Source organism: Gossypium hirsutum, chromosome D08 (genome assembly GCF_007990345.1).
Source record: "Gossypium hirsutum isolate 1008001.06 chromosome D08, Gossypium_hirsutum_v2.1, whole genome shotgun sequence".
NCBI classification, from domain to species: Eukaryota; Viridiplantae; Streptophyta; class Magnoliopsida; order Malvales; family Malvaceae; genus Gossypium; species Gossypium hirsutum.
This window is the reverse complement of record NC_053444.1, coordinates 49,169,491-49,191,567: the sequence shown is the minus strand read 5'-3', so window position 1 is coordinate 49,191,567 and position 22,077 is coordinate 49,169,491. Positions and strand designations below refer to the sequence as shown.

At 32.2% G+C, this 22,077-nt stretch overlaps 1 protein-coding gene and 1 pseudogene across 1 annotated transcript; both read right to left on the bottom strand.

The window, feature by feature from the left end:
- Nucleotides 1-835: 835 nt before the first annotated feature.
- On the bottom strand, nt 836-3,199 carry LOC107900951 (transcription factor MTB1-like; annotated as a pseudogene).
- A 16,009-nt stretch (nt 3,200-19,208) lies between these two features.
- LOC107900268 (LOB domain-containing protein 1) lies at nt 19,209-20,379 on the bottom strand. Its single transcript, XM_016825941.2, has 2 exons — nt 20,074-20,379; nt 19,209-19,987 (listed from the first exon to the last, which is right to left on the bottom strand). Exons 1-2 carry the CDS (start codon nt 20,260-20,262, stop codon nt 19,673-19,675), a joined length of 504 nt encoding a protein of 167 aa, XP_016681430.2. The 5' UTR covers nt 20,263-20,379; the 3' UTR covers nt 19,209-19,672.
- Nucleotides 20,380-22,077: the final 1,698 nt, after the last annotated feature.

The following is a 22,077-nucleotide window of genomic DNA, read 5'->3' as shown; positions in this document are numbered from 1 at the left end:
ACTCTGATTAGTCTAGATTATTTTATTATTATTTGACCTATGAATTTAGCCTATAAATAGGCTCTTTTACAACCTTAGAAAATACACCCATTAGAGTTTAGAACTCATAACACATTTAGAGAATTTTGTGTTTACGTTTTGAGAGTTTTTTGTTTTCGAATTTCGAGGTTTAGTTTTTTATCTCCATCTTTTGTACTCTTCGTTCTTTTGTCATTATAGTAAAATTATATTTGCCTGTGATTTTTTATCCTCTTTGAAGGGGTTTTTCCACGTTGAATTTGTGTGTTCAATTTCTCAATTTCTTCTGCTATTTTTCTTGTTCATTGTTTAATCAGGTCGATCCCCAGTAGTCACAATGAATTGGAAAATCAATTTATAACAATGAAGAGAACCTTTCTAAAAAAACAAAGGAGAGAAGCCATAATAATCAACAATATAATAACTCAACAAACATGAAGCCTACAACAGATATTGAAAAAAAATGAAAAAATCTCTCAATGCAATAAACTATAAAGAAATATGACAACGCAACTAGGAAGTGAAAATATTAAACTTACCTTAGAGGAGATGAAGGTGAACGTCCAAAATAGTAGAGTTAAAAATGGAAGGAGAAGACTACTAATTTTGGTTTTCAAACGTACAAGAGAGAGAAGAAAAAAAAATTGATTTTGTCTTAAAATGTAATGAAAGAAATTTATTTGATAAATATAATAAAAATAAAGAAAAATTTTGTCTTAAAATTTATATTTTGCTCGTGATCTAAATTACCTAATAAAAGAGTTCTAATGAACTTATATCCTATATTACGAGATCGCCATAATTTAAGATTAAGATATGATCGAAATATTAAAATCTAAATATTATAATTTCATTTTGGAATGTAATATTACAGGCCACAATATTATTTTCTGCAAATCAAACCCTCCCTTACAACAGCCTTATTATCAAGGGCTTGAACATCGATAAGGGGAGCTTAAGTATGATTCTCTGCGTTTAGATTAGGATCTATAGCTGGTGAAACTCTTGAAGTATTACCCAGCTTCTCCTTCTCTGCCTTCACGATCTTAAGTTCTGCTTGCAACTCATTGATGTAAGCAATTGCACCCCTTAACAATGAAGCTGTCCATTATCGATATGTTGGGGATGACGGCTCGCAAAGCATAGAATCGTTGGTTCAGCTTCTCACTTCGTTTCCTTTCTGCTCAAACATGATTAAGGGCTTCTTCTCTTCCATTAGCAGGGTTTCCACCCCTTTTTCGGGGCCTCCTTTCATTTGCTACACTCACCTTCTCTTCCTTGCATGGAGCTTCGATATTCAAGTGTTTGAATTCAACACCTAATGGCCAAGTAATTACAGAAGGCCTTGAAGTAGCCTCGAAAATATCTATCTGCATTTGGATGGCTTTTGTAACTAGTACTGGTTAAGCCGAAACTTTTTCTGAGCCTCATTCGCAAACTCTTGAAAATCATTTGTTGTGTTTGGAGAACTATAAAACTCTATCGTACTCCCTTGTTTGACACTATGAACATGTGGCCAATGCAGACCATTTTGATTACTCAAAAACGAAAGCCTACCACCATTAACATGCGCTCCACATGTCGGTCTAACAGCAAGTTTCTCCCGATAATTGGAATGACCATGCCAAGTGGCGTTGTTCAGATCCTGTCCAAAAATCTTAGGATCTCCTAGCAATCTCTCCAGAATCGTCGAATTTGAAACAAGCGTATTTTCATCGATCTTCTCATTCACCATTGGTATTGCTACTCTCACTTGCTTCGCCCGAAGCAATTCCGACTTAGTTGAAAACGAACTTCTTATTGATTGCAACAACTCTAAGCTTTCAAGTACTGATGTCACTGACCCCAATTCGACAACAGCAACATCAGTTGAGAACAAAACAACGGTCTAAAATCTGGCAACCTTTATCAGAAAGGACCAAACACAATAATTCGAACCCGATTTCAATGCATCCAAATTCCAAACATGTTTCCCAGAGGCAAAACACTTCCCTGGACCGCCTTCTCCTGGTGGCAACAAATAATACGTGGAAGCTAAAAAGAACATCTCAGTATCATTAACGCTATCCAAACCAAGAGCATAATTATCCTCATCTAATCCACCAAACAAGGTATGCAGTTTCTGCAAAACATTTTTCTTCATATTTTGCTAGGTTTCGTCTTCCAGCTATAAAGTAAGAATCTTTGTAGCTTCTGATTCTTCTCCTTGTTTAGCCTCTCGACAACACCCATCACCCCAACCCAGGACCTAATCACTGGACTTGGCCCGCGAAATTTACCAAAAAACGGCATTATTCCAGCTAAAATTGGAAGCGTTGGGTCGGTCCACAAGACCTGAGAGCTTGTTTTGAAGATTCTCATCGCTACATATGGTCGTTAGAAGGTTCTCCTTTGAAACTGAGCTTGATCCCTTGTCGTCCAATGCTTTTGTTCCTAAAACAGAGGCAACCATTGCCTTGTCCTCATCCTTAAAAGCTCCACCTCCCATTCCCAGTTCAAGTTTCATCCCCTAAACCACCCCCTAAGAACTTGAAAAAAGTATGCATACGTAAAGAAGCAAATTTTTTTTTTCAAAAACCCAAATCAAATCACACCCCAAAATCATTAAAAATAAGTAAAATCTTTTTCTTAATGCGTTTCTTACTAAACTAGAAACACCATGAGGCTTTATCTGCATGAGCAGTAGAAAGCAACCATTCCCCCCCCCCCTTTCAGATCTCACTAGGTTGTAAAAATAACAAAGAAAACCAGAAGGAAATTAAAATTAAATCGAAGCCAGAAAAATAAAGTAATTGAAGATAAACAAGGATATACACCAGTTAACATGGAAAGTCAAAATTGGCTTGAGCAAAAGAGTGTAGAAAAGCCTCAAGCGGTGCCCCAAAAAGAAGAAAAAACAAAAAATTCTCCCCACCAGAAAACAAAAGGACCGGTTTAGGACTAAGCAAGCAGAACTAAAAAAGGGTTTTCGTTAAATTTCCCTCTTTGAAGCAAATCATGAAACATAAAATTAAGGTGAGAATTGGAAGGGAAAGGAAGAGCGATTTGTCGTTTTACATTGTTCCCTTGTTTTTCTCGGCTATTTTATGAAAATGATAAAAAATATATTAAATATTTACAAGAATAATTCAGATTCAAAAATATTAACGAAAATAAGTACGAAGGAAGAGTGTAGGGTGGTGCGGACAACTTAATGAAAGGCATTATGTGTATTTTTTTCACTCTTCTTTTGTATAATACATTTATACCTGGTTTTAAAAAAATTTGGGCGCAAAATATTTTAATTTTTTTATGTCGGTATTGAGGTGGCCGACACCCATTTTTAATAAAAAAAATATTTTTTGATCTCATGAACCCATTAGTAGACAACAATACATATGGGTATTCCATGACAATAAAAGAAAAAGAAAAAAAATATTCAAACTCATCTTCGCAAATGGTTTTCTTTCACTATTTCTTTACATATGATTTTCCTTCACGGGATCAAAAAAAATATTTTTTTACTAAAATTGGGTGTTGGCCACCTCAATACCGGCACCAAAAAAATTAAAAAATTTTAAAAATTGGTGTCGGCCACCTGCTACACGGCACTAAAAAAATATTTTTTTTAAAATCAGGTACAAAAATGTATTGTACAAAATACGAACGCATTACCGATACTAAAAATATATATTTTTAATCCTTTTTGACATAGGTGCCGGTATCATCGTGCATTGTTTGTTCTAAGTTATTTTTATTAATGTTTTTGAATTTGGATTGTTCTTATAAATATTTAATTTTTTTAAGGTCATTTTAATAAAATAGCCGTTTTTCTCTTCCTTTCTAAACTTGGACAATGATTAAGAGAGGAGGTCAGAGTTAAATACTCACCATGGTTGACTTTGTATGGGTTAAATTTGAAGGAATAAACCATATAGGAAAAACAATAGATTATATATCTCACAATGGTTGAAATTAATTATGCAAAAAAATTTATAAAAAGAAACTATTTTAAAGATTTAAGTATAACTTTATTTAAAAAGGTATTATGTTTTGAATTTAAATCTATATAATATATATTTTCAAATTTTATATAAAAATATATAACGATAAAAACATTTTCAAAATAATATTTTTTACTTTATAAATATTTCTTTTTTAAAATTTTACAATTGAGTTAAAACTCCATTTGACACCTAAGAGATATGATTTAAACTTGATATCAATGAAAAGCATAATTATATAATCACTATATCTATAAAAAGAATGATATAGGAAATAATGGAATTTTAGTTGAAATGATAAATTAAAAATATTTAAAACCCTAATATATTAAATTCCGATTTTAGTATATATATATTATATCTCTTTTATATAAAAGATTTAAAAAGATAAAAGTATCCTCAAAACAATATATTTTACTTTATAAACTAATGATGTTTTAATCATTATCCAATTAATGCCCTGTTATTCGTGACATAGCTCAATTCATAGTTAATGTATAGTATAAATGATAATAATATAGATAATAAAGGATGATTAAATGAATTATAATAAGTTTTTAATTATGTCTAAATTATTATATTTATTTATTAATTTTATAAGGATCGAAGTATATTTAAAATAAAAAGAAATATCATAAGTAAGATTACATGCCAAATTTTTTATAAAAATTAAAGCTTCAAAGTTAAAAATTAAAGGCAGGTTGAATTTTGGTTCCGAAATTTAACATCAAATTTGGCTCAATCTAATCAGTGTAAATTTATAAAATTTTTCACTTAAATAAAATGATGCCTGCTTCTCTTCCCCTACCTCTTTGTATTCTCTATTAATGTTTTCATCAAGACTACTCAATATAGCAACATCTCAGGGATTATTCAAGTGTCATCCTAAATGTCATAGAATTTACCATACTCGTTTGTGTTTTGTAGATGAACTCTTTATTTTTTCAAAAGGAAATTTGGATTCAATTTTAGGGATTTGAATTATAGTGGAGGAATTTTATAATTTTTCAGGTTTGAAGATCATTCTAGCTAAAAGTGAGATTTTTTTTTTGTGGGGATTTCAAAGGAGGAACCAGATATGATTAAGAAAAAGACTGGAATGCAGCTTGGTAAGTTGCCAATTAGGTACCTTGGAGTACCTTTGATTACCAGAAAGCTATCAATAAGGGATTGTGCACCATTGATTGAGAAAATCACTATCAGTTTACAGAGTTGGGCTGCTAGGCATCTCTCCTATGTAGGGAGGGCTAAGTTAATTAAATATGTGGTTTTCAACGTGCAAAATTTTTGGAGCAGGCAGTTGGTATTGCCTAAAGCAGTCATTAATAGGATTATTAATCAACTTTGTTCCATGTTCTTTTGGCATGGGAAAGATGTATCAGCGAAGGGAGCCCGTATCAGTTGGAAGAATATTAGTTGTTTGAAGTTAATAGGTGGACTAGGAATAAAGGATACACTAACATGGAATTAGGCGTGCCTAATTAGACACATTGTTGAATAAACGTTAAATGAAAGGTTAAGAGTTATGTTTTTTAATGGGTTTAAATTAGCAGTTTTTTTTAGGAGAATGAAATGTCAAGAGTCATTAATTTATGGCTATTATTAGATTTTAATATTTTTAGTTTTTTGTTTTAAAGGGCAGACTATATTCTATAAATATTTTGTAAGCATTTGATATATATAATGAACAATTTTACAATTTGGTATCAGAGCTATGGAGAGTGTGACCAGTAATATGCCGCTGCCTCGACTAACAAAGGTGAACTACGAGAATTGGAGCATCCAAATGAAAGCTCTTCTTGAGTCTCAAGATGGTTGGGAGGTGGTCCAAGAAGGTTTCGTAAAATCGACAACTACTGCGAGATATACGATGGCTCAAAACAAGGCGTTGAAAAAAATACGATCGAAAGATAAGGCGGCATTGTACATGTTATTCCGAGCTGTTGACGAGTCGGGCTTTGAGAAGATTGCAAATACAACAACTTCAAAAGAAGTGTGGGACATTTTAGTGAAGGTGTACAAAGGAGCCGACTGAGTTAAACAAGTCCGCCTTCAAACTCTTTGTAGCAAGTTGGAAGGCATGAAGATGAAGGAATCGGAAGGTGTCTCCGACTACATCACGCGTGTTCAAATTGTGGTGAACCAACTCAACCGAAATGGAGAAGCGTTAACCGATGCACGAGTTGTGGAGAAGATTTTAAGGTTGTTAACTGACAGTTTTAAGAATGTCGTATGTGCCATAGAAGAGTCAAAGGATCTAGCAACGCTCACAGTCGATGAACTCGTCAGTTCTCTCGAGGCACCTGAACAACATAAGAAGAAGAAAAAAGATGAGACAATTGAGCAAGCACTTCAAACCAAGGCATGGTTATCTATTCTCAAAGCTTTCGAGGTAGAGGCCGTAGTCGTGGAGATCGAGGAAGTGGTCGTGGTGGAAAAGGCCGCGATCAAGAAGGGCACTATGAGGAGAAGGAACAATCAAACCAAAAAAATTAGCATGGAAGAAGACGTGGTCGTAGAAGAGGCGAATGGTCAAATTATTCCAACATCGAGTCCTACAAGTGTGGTAAATATGGTCACTATGCGAAAGATTGTAACTCTGATAAGTGTTACAATTGTGATAAGGCGGGGCATTTCGCGAAAGAATGTCGCATCTCGAAAAAGGTGGAAGAGACAACCAACCTAACCACGGAAAATGAAGAGGAAAAGAAAGGTTTTCTCTTGATGACACACAATTAAGACAACACCAACAACAACATGGTGTGGTACCTTGACACTGGTGCAAGCAACCATCTGTGTGGGCAAAAGCACCTATTCAAAGAGATGCGAAAGATTGAAGCGAGACATGTGTCATTTGGAGATGCGTCGAAGGTTGAGGTAAAAGGCCAAGGTACCGTTTGTTATTTACAAAAGGATGGGTTAGTTGGGTCAATCCAAGATGTGTATTACTTACCAGACCTCAAGAGCAACATTTTGAGCATAGGGTAACTCATGGAAAAAGGTTATTCGGTACTTATGAAAGACTGGGTGTTACACTTGAAAGATAAGCAATGGCGTTTGGTCGCTCGATTTGAAATGGGGAAAAATCGCATGTACAAGTTAAATTTGAGAAGCGTTCGAGAAAAATGTTTGCGAGTCAACCTTGAAGACAAGGCGTCGCTGTGGCATCTCTGTTTTGGCCACCTACATTATGGTGGTCTAAACGAGTTAGCGAAGAAGAACATGGTGCACGGGCTACTAAACATGGAGTACGAGGGAAAATTTTGTAAAGAATGTGTGCTCGGCAAGCATGCGAGAAATTCTTTTCAAAAGAAGGCAAAATATCGGGCTAAGCAACTTCTCGAATTGATTCATATCGACATATGTGGATCAATCACCCCCGAATCTTTTAGCAGTAAAAGGTATTTCATTTCTTTTATCGATGATTTCTCACGAAAAACTTGGGTTTATTTTCTAAAAAAAAATCTGAGGAGTTTGAGGTGATTAAAAAGTTCAAAGTGATGGTGGAAAAAGCAACTGGTAGACACATCAAATCTGTACGATCCGATAGAGGTGGCGAGTATACTTCGACGGCTTTCATGGAGTATTGTGAGGAGCAATGCATAAGACGATTCCTAACCACACCGTACTCTCCCCAACAAAACGATGTGGCCGAGAGGAAAAACTGAGCTATTCTCGACATGGTTCGGTCAATGCTCAAGAGCAAGAAGATGCTGAAGGAATTTTGGGCAGAAGCTGTGCAATGTGCCATCTACGTGTAAAATCGATGTCCACATGCGAAGTTGGTAGTGAGGCATGGAGTGAACAAAAACAAATAGTTTCTCATTTCAAAGTATTTGGTAGTGAGGTCTATGCACACGTGCCGGATCAGCAAAGAACGAAGCTCGAAGACAAAAGCAAAAGGTTTATTTTTATTGGGTATAATAAGAAAACAAAAGGATATAATCTACTTGACCCGATAAGCAAGAAGGTTGTGGTAAGTCGTGATGTACGATTCAATGAAGCAAGCGAGGGGGATTGGAATAACTCAACGGAGGTTATCATCAAAAATAGAGGTTCATCAACCGCTACACCAACAATCATATCGACAAATCTTGAAACTACCAATGATGAAGATGAACCGCAACAACCCAAAATGAGAAGTTTGCAAGATTTGTATGATTTTAAAAATGAGGTACATATTGTATGTCTTTTGGAAGATTCCGATAATATAAGTTTTGAAGAGGCGGTGTAAGACAAGAAGTGGCAAACTGCCATGGACAAGGAGATTAAAGCAATTGACCGCAACAACACATGGGAGTTAACGGAATTGCCAAAAGGAAGTCATCCTATTGGTGTGAAGTGGGTGTTCAAAAGAAAGATGAATGCTCAAGGCGAGTTAGAATGGTACAAGGTGCAACTTGTTGCAAAGGGATACAAGCAAAATGAGGGAATCGATTATGACGAGGTATTTGCTCCCGTTGCAAGAATAGAGACAATCTGATTGCTCTTTGCACAAGAGGCTCAATTTAAATGACAGATATTTCAAATGGATGTCAATTTGGCATTCTTGAATGGTGTGCTCGAAGAAGAAGCCTACATCGAACTACCACCCGAGTACATGAAAAATGGTGAAGAGAAGAAGGTGCTGAAATTGAAGAAAACACTTTATAAGTTGAAGCAAGCACCACGGGCATGGAATACTCGTATCGATACATACTTCAAGGAGAACGGGTTCAAAAAATGTCCTTATGAACATGTCCTTTACGTGAAGAAGAATGGAGGTAATATGTTATTTGTTGCTCTTTATGTCGATGACCTGATTTTTATGGGGAACAATGGTGAGACGATACTAGATTTTAAGAGCACAATTGCACAGGAATTTGAGACAACAGATTTGGGTTTAATAAAGTTTTTCCTTAGTTTGGAGGTAAGACAAGAAGAGACAGATGTTTTTGTGTCACAAAAGGCATATGCAAAGGAAATTTTGAATAAGTACAAGATGGCATATTGCAACCTGGTATCAACACCAATGGAACCAGGTGTAAAACTCTCGAAATTCGATGAAGGAGAATGAATCGACGCAAGCAAATAACGGAGTTTGATGGGAAGCCTTCACTATCTCACTTGCACAAGGCCTGACATTTCGCTAAGTGTTGGCATTGTAAGTCGGTTCATGAAGGAGCTGGTTTATTCACATTGGAAGGCCTTGAAGCGAATCCTACGGTACATCCAAGGAACGGTGTCACTCGGGTTATTCTATTCAAATATGGAAGACTACAAGTTGATTGGGTACTCCGACAGTGATTGGTACGGAGACTTAGACGATCGAAAAAGTACATCGGGATATGTGTTCTTTATGGGTAACACGGTGTTTACTTAGCTTTCAAAGAAGCAACCAATCATGACACTCTCAACATGTGAAGCTGAATATGTGGCAGCATCTTGGTGTGTGTGTCATGCTATATGGCTCAGAAATTTGTTGGGTGAGTTGGAGAAACAACAACTCGGTGCAACTGAGATACGAGTTGACAATAAATCAACAATTGAGTTGGCAAAGAACCCAATGGATCATGAGAGAAGAAAACACATTGACATTCGTTTTCATTTCATCTGAGATCATGTAAAGGAAGGAAGTGTGAAATTAGTGCACGTGGCAAGTCAGGACCAAGTCGCGAATATCTTCACAAAACCGCTACTGATGGTACTTTTCGACAACTACAAGAAAATAATCGGCATGACGGATGGCAGAACCATTTAAGTTTATGGGGGAGTTTTGTTGAATAAACATTAAATGAAAGGTCAAGAGTTATTTTTTTAATGGGTTTAAATTAACAGTTTTTTTAGGAGAATGAAAGGTCAAGAGTCATTGGTTTATGGCTATTATTAGATTTTAATATTTTAGTTTTTTGTTTTAAAGGGCAGAATATAGTCTATAAATATTTTGTAAGCATTTGATATAATTAATGAACAATTTTACACACATTAGAGACATTCTAATAGGTGAGGGGTCTCTAGGGATTGCTTGGCTACACACATATGTCATTAAAAGTCAATCATTTTGGCAAATGTCAAACTCAAAGAATGGTAGTTGAATTTAGAGAAAGTTGTTGAAGATCAAGGGAGTAGTTAGAAACTTATTGGAATCATTAAGAGGTACTAATATCTCTATTTACAGAATTTGCGGTGAGCTAACGTGCAAAAAGAAAAAAGTTAAATAGGAAAGGTTGGTATTTGGGATACATGAGGATGGGACCCACACTTTTTGTAACATGGAGTTTGAAACTCGAAATCACATTTTATTTGAATGTGCCTACTATGGGGAGGAATTTTGAGGTTATGTCAAAGATCTATTATGACATGGGAAAATGAACTAAAATAGGCAATGGTATGCTTAAAAGGAAAATATTTGCTTAGTTTGATTCTGAAGCTTGTTTGGAACTCCTTTATCTATATGATATGGAGGGAAAGGAATAGAAGATTGTTTCAATGAAGGAAAAGCAATGAAGAAACCATAATAGGGAGCATCAAAGATGTAATTCAGTTGAGATTATTAGAAAGAAATGTTAATAGTAGTAGTAATGTATACAACATATTATATACGGAATGGTGTTTGAGGGGGGTTACATAAATATGATGTATGGGCTAATATAGACGGAAAATTCAATTGTAATTGTATCAGTTTGCTGCCTTTTCTGGGTAATACAAGCACAAAAAAAATTATCTCTGCTTCTAAAAATAACAGAATATTGGTAGATTCCATAAAAAAAACTTGTCGATATAAATAATTTTTTTCACAAAAAGAAAATCAATTAAAACTGTTAATGAATCCATAGTAATTTATGCAAAGGTTATTTATTCTACATTTATTAGCTTCATTAAGTTTAAACCTAACTTAGATGGATGTACCACAAAGCTTCACTAATGGGGTAATTAGGTAAAAATGCAAAATTTAAAAGATAATGAGGGAATTAGGACGTTTTTTTCCAAATTTAAGAAAATAGGTCAATTTTGGAAGGAAACAAAAAACGCATTCTGTAAGAGGCATTTTCGTCCTTCCAAAAATTATTTGTTTTAATGTGTGTTGGGTGCTAGAAATTTGGGGAGGAAGATTTATTTGTGTTTGTGTTTTAGGGAGAAATTGTGATAGTTTTAAGATATATTTAAGTTCATGGTGATACGGTAGCGCTCTAAGACCCACACATTTCCTGTGTGAGGAGTGCACTATCACCTTAGAAGATGTCACATTGTAACTCGGGCTTTCAGTTTATGGTGGTTATACGGTCACGGTTTCAAGTATAACTAGGGCTCTCAATTGGCAGTGGTTATGCAATCACAGGTTCAAGTATAACTCGGGCCGGTCATGGGTTCAAGTTTCATGCCACCAAAAGAGGATGCTTTATAAACCCCAAATATAAGTTTAAGATAATAATCATAAAAAGGGGTTATTAGTATAATCAACTTATTCTTTTCTCCATCAAAGTAGTATGCTTAACCTCATTGTCCAAAACCTGTGTCAGAGGTGGGGGCAAGAAGACTTTCAGGGGGAGTGACAGTGATGGTGGAAATAAGCTGAAATGTGACTCGGGACGACAGGAGTTGTAGTTATTATTGAGTTCTTTAATCACAGCGACAGTGGAAACATGTTGAAACCTCGAGTCGGTATAGTATTTGGGGTTGGAGCTGATGATGAAGAACTCGTCGCATGTACTCTCGATTGCAGCCTCAGGTGGGATTGTCTTGTCCTTCTATGATGACATTGTCTATTCATTTCCTTCTCCAACAATAGATATGGTTTACCGTGAAATCTAAACCATGTCATGTAATCTGAAGAGGTCACCATATCCAGTTGAACAATTGGTTCGCACATATATATGAAATCATACCTATGTTCCTAGATGTAGATATCTTTGGCATGAAATTTAGGTCAATCTTCATCGGTTCTCCCCCGTAAGTTGATTTTGTGAAGTCCATCGAGCTTCTGGGGTAATAGAGAATACTTTACATAAATCAAAACTAGCATATCACTTGATCAGATTCGTGCATCTCAATCGTTGCAAAAAGTATCAATAACACTTTGATGTGCCAAATATTGCGATTCGCCAAAAATTCGATCGAGATGTGTTCTTGAATTCTCGGATCAGAGTATGACATCCGTTCAAACTATAGTACAAAATTATGAATTTTATTACATACCTAATATTAAATTTCAAACCCTTACGCAAATATGATGTAATTGAAAATTTTAGAAACCAACCTTAGCTTTTGATCGTTGATCTAACAATAGTTGAATATCTTCGAGCTCATCTGGTATACCCACATGACTCGCATCATTGTTCCACCTATTCAAATAATAAGTTGTTTAAAAAATATAATAATGAAAAAATTATAATAACTATATTATTAAATGAATTTTACCTTATTACGAGTGGAAATTCATAAGGGGTGTTTTCTTAGAGACATAAAAGTGATAGTCGATACCATGCCCATGACTAAAGGAGTATGCAACCATCGACTTTAATTTTTTTCTGCTTTTTTTTCCAGACACATCTCTTGGTACAATGTCACAAACACAACTGATAGAATGTGTTTCTTAGGTGTAATTGAACACTCACCGCACGGAAGATGAAATGTGTGTCTCGGATCTCAATCTTTCCAGCAAAGAGCTGATAAGTAGGAGCTTCAATTTAGTCCCCTAGAGCATAGGAGTGCGTGCACAATGGTGGATCCAAAAATATGACTTAGGGGGGCAAACTTAAATTAGCATTGTCAACTACATATTTTTTTACTGTTAATTTTTATATATAATTATTCAATAATTAAAGTATAAATATATATTTATGATTTGAAATATGAATAAAATTAAAGTTTAACCTTTTAACATTGATAATTGCATTGTGCTTCCTATTTTTAATAAGTAATACCAACATATCAAAATCTAAAAACTAGTATGATCTTTTGGATACTCATAGATAATATAGAAGTATAGAAATATAAAAGAAATAAAGAAAGCAAGTCAAAATATTTAAAGAATACCTTGAATTTTTTTCCTATTCTTATTCTTCTTTGGTGATATTATCTTCTTCTTTTTCTTATAATTTGTTAATTGCTTTCTTCCACTACTCATCTTTTTCTTTTTTCAAGTTTTATGGGTAAAATTCTTTTCTTTAGTTGTTATATTTTTTTTAAAAAAATTGATGATTTATTTATTTTTATTGTAGCTTCCTTTCAAAGCTTTAAAAATTTGTAACTTCTAAAAGAAATTAGTTTATAATAGATAAATATATATTTATATTGTTTAAAATAAAGAGAGATGGAGAGAATAAAGAACAAAGGAAATATGAAAGTAATAGAGGATGTACTTTATTAATTAAAAGGGATGATTACAATATTTCATCAGAGTCCCTATTTATAGGCATAAGAAGTATAAAAAAAAAGTAAAGATCTAATTCTAATAACTATTAGAATTTAAAGTATATTAAAACTTTATCTTGATCATGATAGAAATCCACTTAATAAGATATTATTGGATGTCCATTGGTAGATAATGTGCCTCGTTAAAACCTTATTAGGAAAAAAACCTTGTGGGATAAAAACCTAATGAAGGAAAAAGAGTACAGAATCTATAATACACATAATATGCTGTCTCATTAAAAACTTTACTAGGAAAACCCAATGGGACAAAACCTCGATTAAGGGAAAAAGAGTGCAACGCGTATTTACTCCCCCTCATGAATACATCAAATATTTTCTCATATTCTATGTATTCAAGCTTGAATATTAGTTTTTCAAATGACTATTTGAATGTATTTGCTAAGCATTTATATTATCATTTTTTAAATGTCACGAGTGAGGGAAATTTAGGGAAATATATTTTGATCTCTTCAAGAGATTCAACAATAATCATAACAAACTTTAATCATAATTCTTTTATAAAAACACAAATAGATATTTTGGATCATTTTATAAATCTCTTTCAACTACTATTCACTAAGTCAAACTTACCACATATGTTCAAATTATTTCAATTCATATAAATGAACAATTTCTCGAGAATTTCAATATGTTTCTAGAATCCTAATCCTAAATCTTTTAAGGATTTTAATATAAACTTTACTATATAATGATTTATAAAAGGTTGTAACAATAACCATTAGACGCAAGTTAAATCTTTCATGAATTGTCAATTTAATAATATATCTAAAGGTTGTTGTAGCTACCACAAAAGAATATTATATATTTTCATAACAAATGTCAGGACTTAGCGAAAAACTTCATATTTTTATTCCGCTTTTGCAAACTAATTCAATTGCACCCTCACTGGCTTTATAACTTAGATATTTGGACTGCAAGTCCAAAAACTCCACGAATTTAATTGTACTTGAGTTGCATCCTTCTATTTTGATCAATTTATTCCATATCTATATTTCTCAATAGATTTATTCAAGTCCCTCCTTTTATTTCATTATTTTAATAATAATATTTCATGCAAAATTATTGTCGGCCACTTTTATTATTCAGGTCCACATTTTCTCGAATTGACATAACTTATCGAGATCTCTTATTTTCATTATTCTAAAATTTAGTTTTAGGTACTTGAATCTCTTCTGAAGTTTTACTTATTAGTTATGTATTGGGTTTCTTCTAGAGCACCTGCCTCCACTATATGACCATCTAGAAGAATTTTCATCTTTGGAATCGATCAATCTATTATTTATTCTAACTAATTGTCCTACTGGGACTTTGATTCAAATTAAAACATTAGATGATATATAACACTTGGTTATTCTCATTAAGTTTGTAAATACATCTAACAATTAACTTGTAATGAGTTATCCTTATTGAACTTCTGGTTCAAATTACTCCCTCCTAACTCATTACAAGTTATTATTTGTCTCCCCCTAATGTCAGGAAAACTAGTGAATCAAAATTGTAATCAGAAATCATGTCATAATTGAATCTTGAATACATTCAAAACATCTAATAATATAAAGAAACTTGTAATTAATATATATTCCCAACTTTCTTTGAGGATTCACTCATCTTTGTGCGTTGTGGTGGAGCAATTGGAACATATACGCATATACAAAAATTCAAAGATGAGAAATATTTAGCTCTTGACCAAAAACCAATTGTAATGGGGAGTATTTATAACTTATTGGCTTGATGCGTACAACACGTAAATCAACATAATCTCATGTTGAAATAGGAAGTTTAGTTCTCATAAATAATGGTTTACACATTAATCAGAGGTGTTTAATGAATTATTTCTCTAAACCATTATGCGCAAACTTTTATAAAAGTTTTTCAAACTCAATCAATAAAAGATTGAGATTTAAACTCATCAGTACTAGCAAGATGAATTTTCTTAATTGCATTATCTGAAATTAATTATTTAAACAAGCAATGTTGCAAATGACAGGTTGCAACTGGATAACACATATGTGATTATTTTGTAGATGCATCTACCAAAATCATATAATATCAAAACCATCCACATGGTGGATGAATAGGCCCATATTCGTTTCAGAAATGTAAGACATTAAATCTCAACTTTATCTAGTGAGTTTTTAATAATCAATTTTCATTGAGAACAAGCAACATATGAGAATTCTTTTAATTTAAAGAATCTTCTGGTTCTTTAATGAATTTCCATATGAATTATTAATTAATTCTCGCATAATATATGATCCAAGATGGTCTAACTAGTCACGCCAAGTAGTAAATACATTTGTATCAGTAAACTTCTGGTTTACTTTAACATGTGTTTCAATTGTACTAAATTGTAACAAATTAATAATTTTACTATCATTCTTTTTATTTTGTATCCACATATAAGTGCTATTGTGACATTTACTACTGGAAATGTCTAAATTAATGTGAATATTATAATGTCACTAAGTCAACAAAATAAATATAATTTCCAAACAATTATATGCAATATCCGCTTCAGGGAATATGTCAAAATCTTCAAATATCTAAAAAAAATTGCAACTTCAAGTGCATCCAACCATAACAAGCTTTAGATAGAATTATCATATTTTATTACTCATAAATAGATCTTTCGCAATCAAATATTTTGCTTTCAACCCCTTAATGGGGATGATGACAAAAGATCACAAAGATTATAAAATAAATATAAATTAATAACGCAATCCTCTCTCATCCTTTCAAAATAGATATTTATAGCAATAGTGATTCATATAAAATATAATATTTTCCTCATTCACAATATCAATATAAGATCCATTATAAATATATTTTAAAACCAACGGATTAACCATCACAAGATATTAATATATTAGCTCTTCAAGAGCTTTCGACTAATTTTGTACTATCAAATATTGGAATAATATTTGTTTGTTTTAGTACCAAATAAGATAAATACTTTCTATCTATAATGATGGAATTTATTACTACATTCTTATATCCTTCCTCAAAGAATATTAACAGAAACAAAATATGTAGGCATGTGCCACATATGCAGCCAATAATCTTTCATATCACATTGATAACATAAGTTATTTTTACCCTTTGAAGAGTTATCTCGAGAACTCTCATTGTTCTCTTATTTATTACTATGTTCCCACTTTTAGTGGTCCATGATTATATATTTTATTTTCTTTATGTTTGCATTCATTTCAGGGAATGTAATAAATCTAGTAGGATAGACTTCTAAACGCCTCAATTGATTCTTTATTTCATAATCACCATCGCAAAACATGCGTGAATTTCAAATCAAATTCTATCTATTCATGCTGTCATGATTAGTCTCCAATCACATCCTCAATTACAACAACAATTATGATCTCTATATTTTCATTTTTCATAATTGTTATGTAATGCTACATTCACTTCAGGGAATGAAGCAAAACTAGTGGGAAGAATTTCATACTTTTTCATTAGTAACTTATTATTTTGTTTAGCCACTAAAAGGTATGAGATCGTACGAAAATACTATTAAAGTTATTTTCACAATATTGCTACTGTAGGAGCACATTAGATATTTCAATCATATAGTGTAATGTATTCCTTCGGGGACTATAAATAATACAGGTACACGAGTATCTCATGTTATTTATATATATGGTTTTAATGTAAAACACATGAAAGTTTTATTTAACATATATCTTCTTGATCTGAAAAACAATATTATATTTTATAAAATTTTGCATCACAAGGAGCTAAAATATAAGCTCTTAAAGAGCTTTTTACAGTTTGATGCAATATTAGCTCTTCAGGAGCATATAATCATTTTATTGTATAACTTTAATGAATACTTAATTTATTTTAAATAAAATTTTATTTATTCATATAAAAATAAAATGAATAGGTATAAATAAAACATATATTAAACGTAAAAAATAATAAATTCATGTCACTAATAAATCATTGTGGTTAGATAATATATATTTTATATATCATGCAACAACAAAATACAAAATATTATAGTGTGAAATTAAAATAACTTTACAGCTATAAAAGTTTAAACATAAACATTTTCTAACCTCCACCTCTTATGAAATAATTTCATGTCAAATTTTACAATGATATGAAATTATCACAGACAAAGTGAATATCCCAAAATTTATGACAAGTATTTTTACTCACATTCCGCAATAATCATATATCTTGATCAAAATCAAAATTAAACCAATCAATTCTATTAAAAATGAAAAAAAAATATTTATCTCCACATAAAAATCCCAATAACTAAATGCGTGAAGGATTTTATAAATTTATAGAGATACGGATAGTGAATTATATAAATTGATCTTTTTAATAGAAATGAAATAAAATTTCAAAAGAAGTTTATTAGATTGACTTACGTTACCACGGATGAGAAGTAGTGATTATAAACATCTTTTGTAATGAAGAGAAACAGATCATCCCCAAGCAAATATCAAAAAGCAAATTTGAAGAGTGAATCTTACTTCTCGATTTCATATAGATAATGGTATCAAATCTTTCACCATTCTTAAGAACAAAAAGTAAAATAAGTTAATCAAAACAATGATAATGTATAATGAAAGAAAAATGAAAAATAATAATCAGATTTGAAACATTAAATAAAAGAAATTTCCTGTAAAAGCTTTGCATCTTGCCGTCAAAGATGTTGAAAATCATGAAGGATAAATTTTATCGTCAATAAAGGGAACTATCACTTTGAGCAAGATCATGCTAATAACGTGTTATAAAACAAAGAGAAATGGAGAGAATAAAGAGTAAAGAAAATATGAAAGCAATAGAAGATGTACATTATTGATCAAAAGGGTTGATTACAATGTTTCATCAGAGTCTCTATTTATAGGCATAAGAAGTAAAAAAAAAAGTAGAGATCTAATTCTAATAACTATTAGAATTTAAAGTATATTAAAACTTTATCTTAATCATGATGGACATCCACTTAATAAGATATTCATAACATATGTATATTTTTTAAAACTTTAAAAGGGGTTGGTGTTTTTTTTTTGGATTTGGGGGAGGGGCAAAATTTAAAATTTTTAGGGGTTTACTATAAGAAAGTCTATTTTAAAAGGGGTGCTATGTAAATTTCTAAAAAGGTAGAGGGTAGTTACCCCCACTTACCCACCTTGTATCCGTCAATGCCCGTGCAAGAATCTCGCCTCTTGCAAGTGTTATTTAATAACACGTGCTGCCCTCGTACTTAAATTGTGTATATATGTCTCGATAATTCAATCTTCGGTCTGATTATATAAACATAAAAAATATAAAAAAATTAATAATGTTAACAACTTAATAATTATATTAATTAAAATAAAAAATTAATAATATTTTCTTATAATTTGTAATTGGACGCCGAAAATGTATTTGCCATCTAAACAAATAAGAGGCATTGACATTTTTAAAATTATAAAAATAAAATAAAATCAAAGAAATTACAAAATATAAAATAAAGACATAAGAATTTGAGAGAAGTTGAATGAAAAATTGAGAATAAAATAGTAGAGAGAATTGAGAAATAGAATTGAATGAAAAAAAAAAGTAGGGTTAGGTATTAGCAGTAGCGGTGATAATGGTTTATTTTGAATCGAATTTTGAAATAAATTTATAGTGAATACGCATTATTATGAATTTTTAAAAATTTAAATCGAAACCAAACAATATATTAAAGTTAATTGAAACAAATATTTAATCATTTCGGTTCATCGATTTTAAATTTAAAAAGGAAAAAAAACAGAATTTAACTTGATTTGGATAAGTGCAGTTTTTTAGCTTATGTACTGAAATCAAACAGAATTGAATAAACTGAAGTAGGAACCAAACCCCGAACCCAACAGAATTTAATATAGTCGGAATTGACTTTTTGATTTTTTTTCAGTTCAACCCTAGCCAGAAAGCTTACTTGGAGAGTTCTTTAGAATCATCTTAGGGAAATGGGGTAAGAAATTTTCGTCACATTCACTTTTTTTTTTTACTGAATTAACAGGTTCATTTCCTGTGGCATTTTCTTAACATTTGATGCGCTCTAATCAACTTGAAAGACACTTTTCTTGTTTCTGAATTTGGCAAGAAAAACATAGAGTATCAGCATTGAAGAAACATAAACAGAACTTATGAAATCAATGGTACCATAGTTGATGGTATCCATAGTCTAGTCAGTAGCACCTATAAATTTCATATACTTGGTCCCAGTTTTTCCATGTTCTGATTAGATATACCAACATATTTTAATGGGGTTTTCCGATTAAGAGATTAGAGGCCAGAGAATCTTCATAATCCAATGAGAAACTGGGGCCATGATCAACGGAAGAGAGTACATCAAGATGATCAACATTCATAAAGATGCCCAGCAACTGATCTTTTTGCTGCTGCAATTCCAATACTCGAGCATTTGTTGATTTAAGCTGCAGTTTTAGGTCTTGCACCATCCTCTGCAGCTGAAAAATGGTTCCCGTGCTGCCATAAACAGGGTCTCGGAGCCTTGCTCTCGCTTCATACACCAGCGCTTTAACAGCATCCTCCCTGTTTGTTTCCTCCACCATCTGGTATCAAAATCTCATAACAATAAAACAATCAATAATAGTTTCTAGTTTCTTTCTACATGCAAAGCTCATTAATTACTACCAACCTGAATCAGTTTGATAACGTTGCTAGCACCAAAAACCTTATGCACACCGGCAAATTTGTCAGGCTCATCGCCTGGGAAATATGGGGCGAGGATGCAGTTACTGTCGCATCGCCTGCGTAGCATCCTACAAGCAGCGCAGGGTTGATGATGGGTCCTAATTCCCAACCTAGCCAGAGTCTGTGAACCCATTTTTGAGGACTACATGCTGTGAACCAAAAAGTCTATATAAGGAGGAGAGAAGTCTAAGAAGGGTGATGAAATTCAAATGTTAGTGGTGGGAAGTTGGGGATGCGGCCACTTAAAGACAGGATTAGGATAATGGCATTGTTAGGACATTTAGACAGTGGACCTAACAACACTGGGGATTAGTTGGGTTTTTTCATTAAATAAACTATGGTTTTTCACTGTCTCATAGAATTTGACATTAACAATTAAAAAAACTTCCTGTAAATTTTGAATGCTAGTTACTTGAAAATTGTTGGCTTACGAAGACCAAGTACATCTAGTGCGGAAAATGATACCTAAATTTTGACTTCTATAAGCTTTTAAGGTTCAAAATCCCTCGTCGTTTTGACCTATTCTGAGTATCAGTGCTTTGAGTTTCAATCAGATTGGGAGCACCCAAAGTTCCGATCTGTTGTTAAGCTTTGGCATCATCTGCATGAGTCCAAGACTGATAACTATCATTTTTGGAGTTACCTGGCTTGTTTATTTGACAATTTGGCTAGCGGTTTTGCTCTTTAATTGAAAAATTGTAATAATATTTTAATTTTTAAATCTTTTTCACATTTTATGTTGATTCGGAAGTCCACAGGAATAAATTATATGATAAAATTTAGTCTATTTACTTTTATTTTCAAAAATTTAGTCTCTTTACTTTTTCACATTTCAAAATTCACGTTTAATTGTTAATACCGTTTTTTTTTGTTAAAATTTGTTGGTGTGACATTTTAAAATAAAATATACTCATTTGGTAGCAATGTAACTAAAAGAATGTCGTTACAATGGACTTAAATTTAACAAAATAATTTTAAGAGTGTTGACAATTGAATCTGAATTTTGAAATCTAAAAAAGTAGAGGGACTTAATTCAAAATCTACGAAGAGCACATAGACTTATGACATATTTTACCTAAAAAATTTGTTTATTTAGGTAAATACAATAGATAAATTTTTTAGACATCCAACAATAGATAATTTTTTTAGACATCCAAAGTAAGAGATTTAGGGAAATTATTCGGTATACCATTCATGAATTTTTTTTAGACTTCACAAGAGTCTGATATGTGACATTTTCAAAATATGAAAAAGGAAAAGATATGCTACACAAATGGTTACACAACTATGAATTGATTCTATTTTGGTCATCTAATTATAAATTTTTTTTATTAATCATTAAAGTTTTTGAAATTAGATATTTTTTAGTTACTCAATTGTTAAGCAAATAACAAAAGTATAATGTTAGCTTTTTTTTATTGGTATAATAATGAATTTAGCCTTTCAATGTTTACACATTCTATCAATTTGGTCCTAGTACTAAAAAATTAACAAATTTAGCCCTCAACAATTACAAAATTTGACATTTTAGTCTTAATTTAAAAAAATAGATAAAAATATAAAAAAATATAAATTTATCAAAGAATTAAAACAACATAAAAGAGATAATTTTATATGACTTCTGATCTGCCACAATTCGTGGTGTCAAATTAGGTTCTTTCTAGCACTTAATGAGCTTGTTTTCAACACAATTTAGTGTTATTTTGATTAGTTTTACATTTTAGTCTTTAATGTTTTATTTTGGTAAAATAAATGTTTTTACACATTTTTAGGCGTTTCGATGACTCATTAGGCCAATTCAGGCCTAGGGTATGACTAATGGGCTACTTGAGTGTACAGACATTGTTTTAGGCCAAGGAACGTAAGGGACGACTTCAGTGTCGCGACATCAACATGCATTGTCGCGACATTGAACATCAAAGCAACCAGGGACGAAACAGAGGTGATG

Excerpts from the sequence above, each read along its gene's own strand:
- LOC107900268 (XM_016825941.2), bottom strand. The coding sequence starts at position 20,262 with ATGGGTTCACAGACTCTGGCTAGGTTGGGAATTAGGACCCATCATCAA. Across the intron at positions 19,988-20,073 it reads ACGTTATCAAACTGATTCAG|ATGGTGGAGGAAACAAACAG; the intron begins GTTGGTAGTAAT and ends TTTTGATACCAG.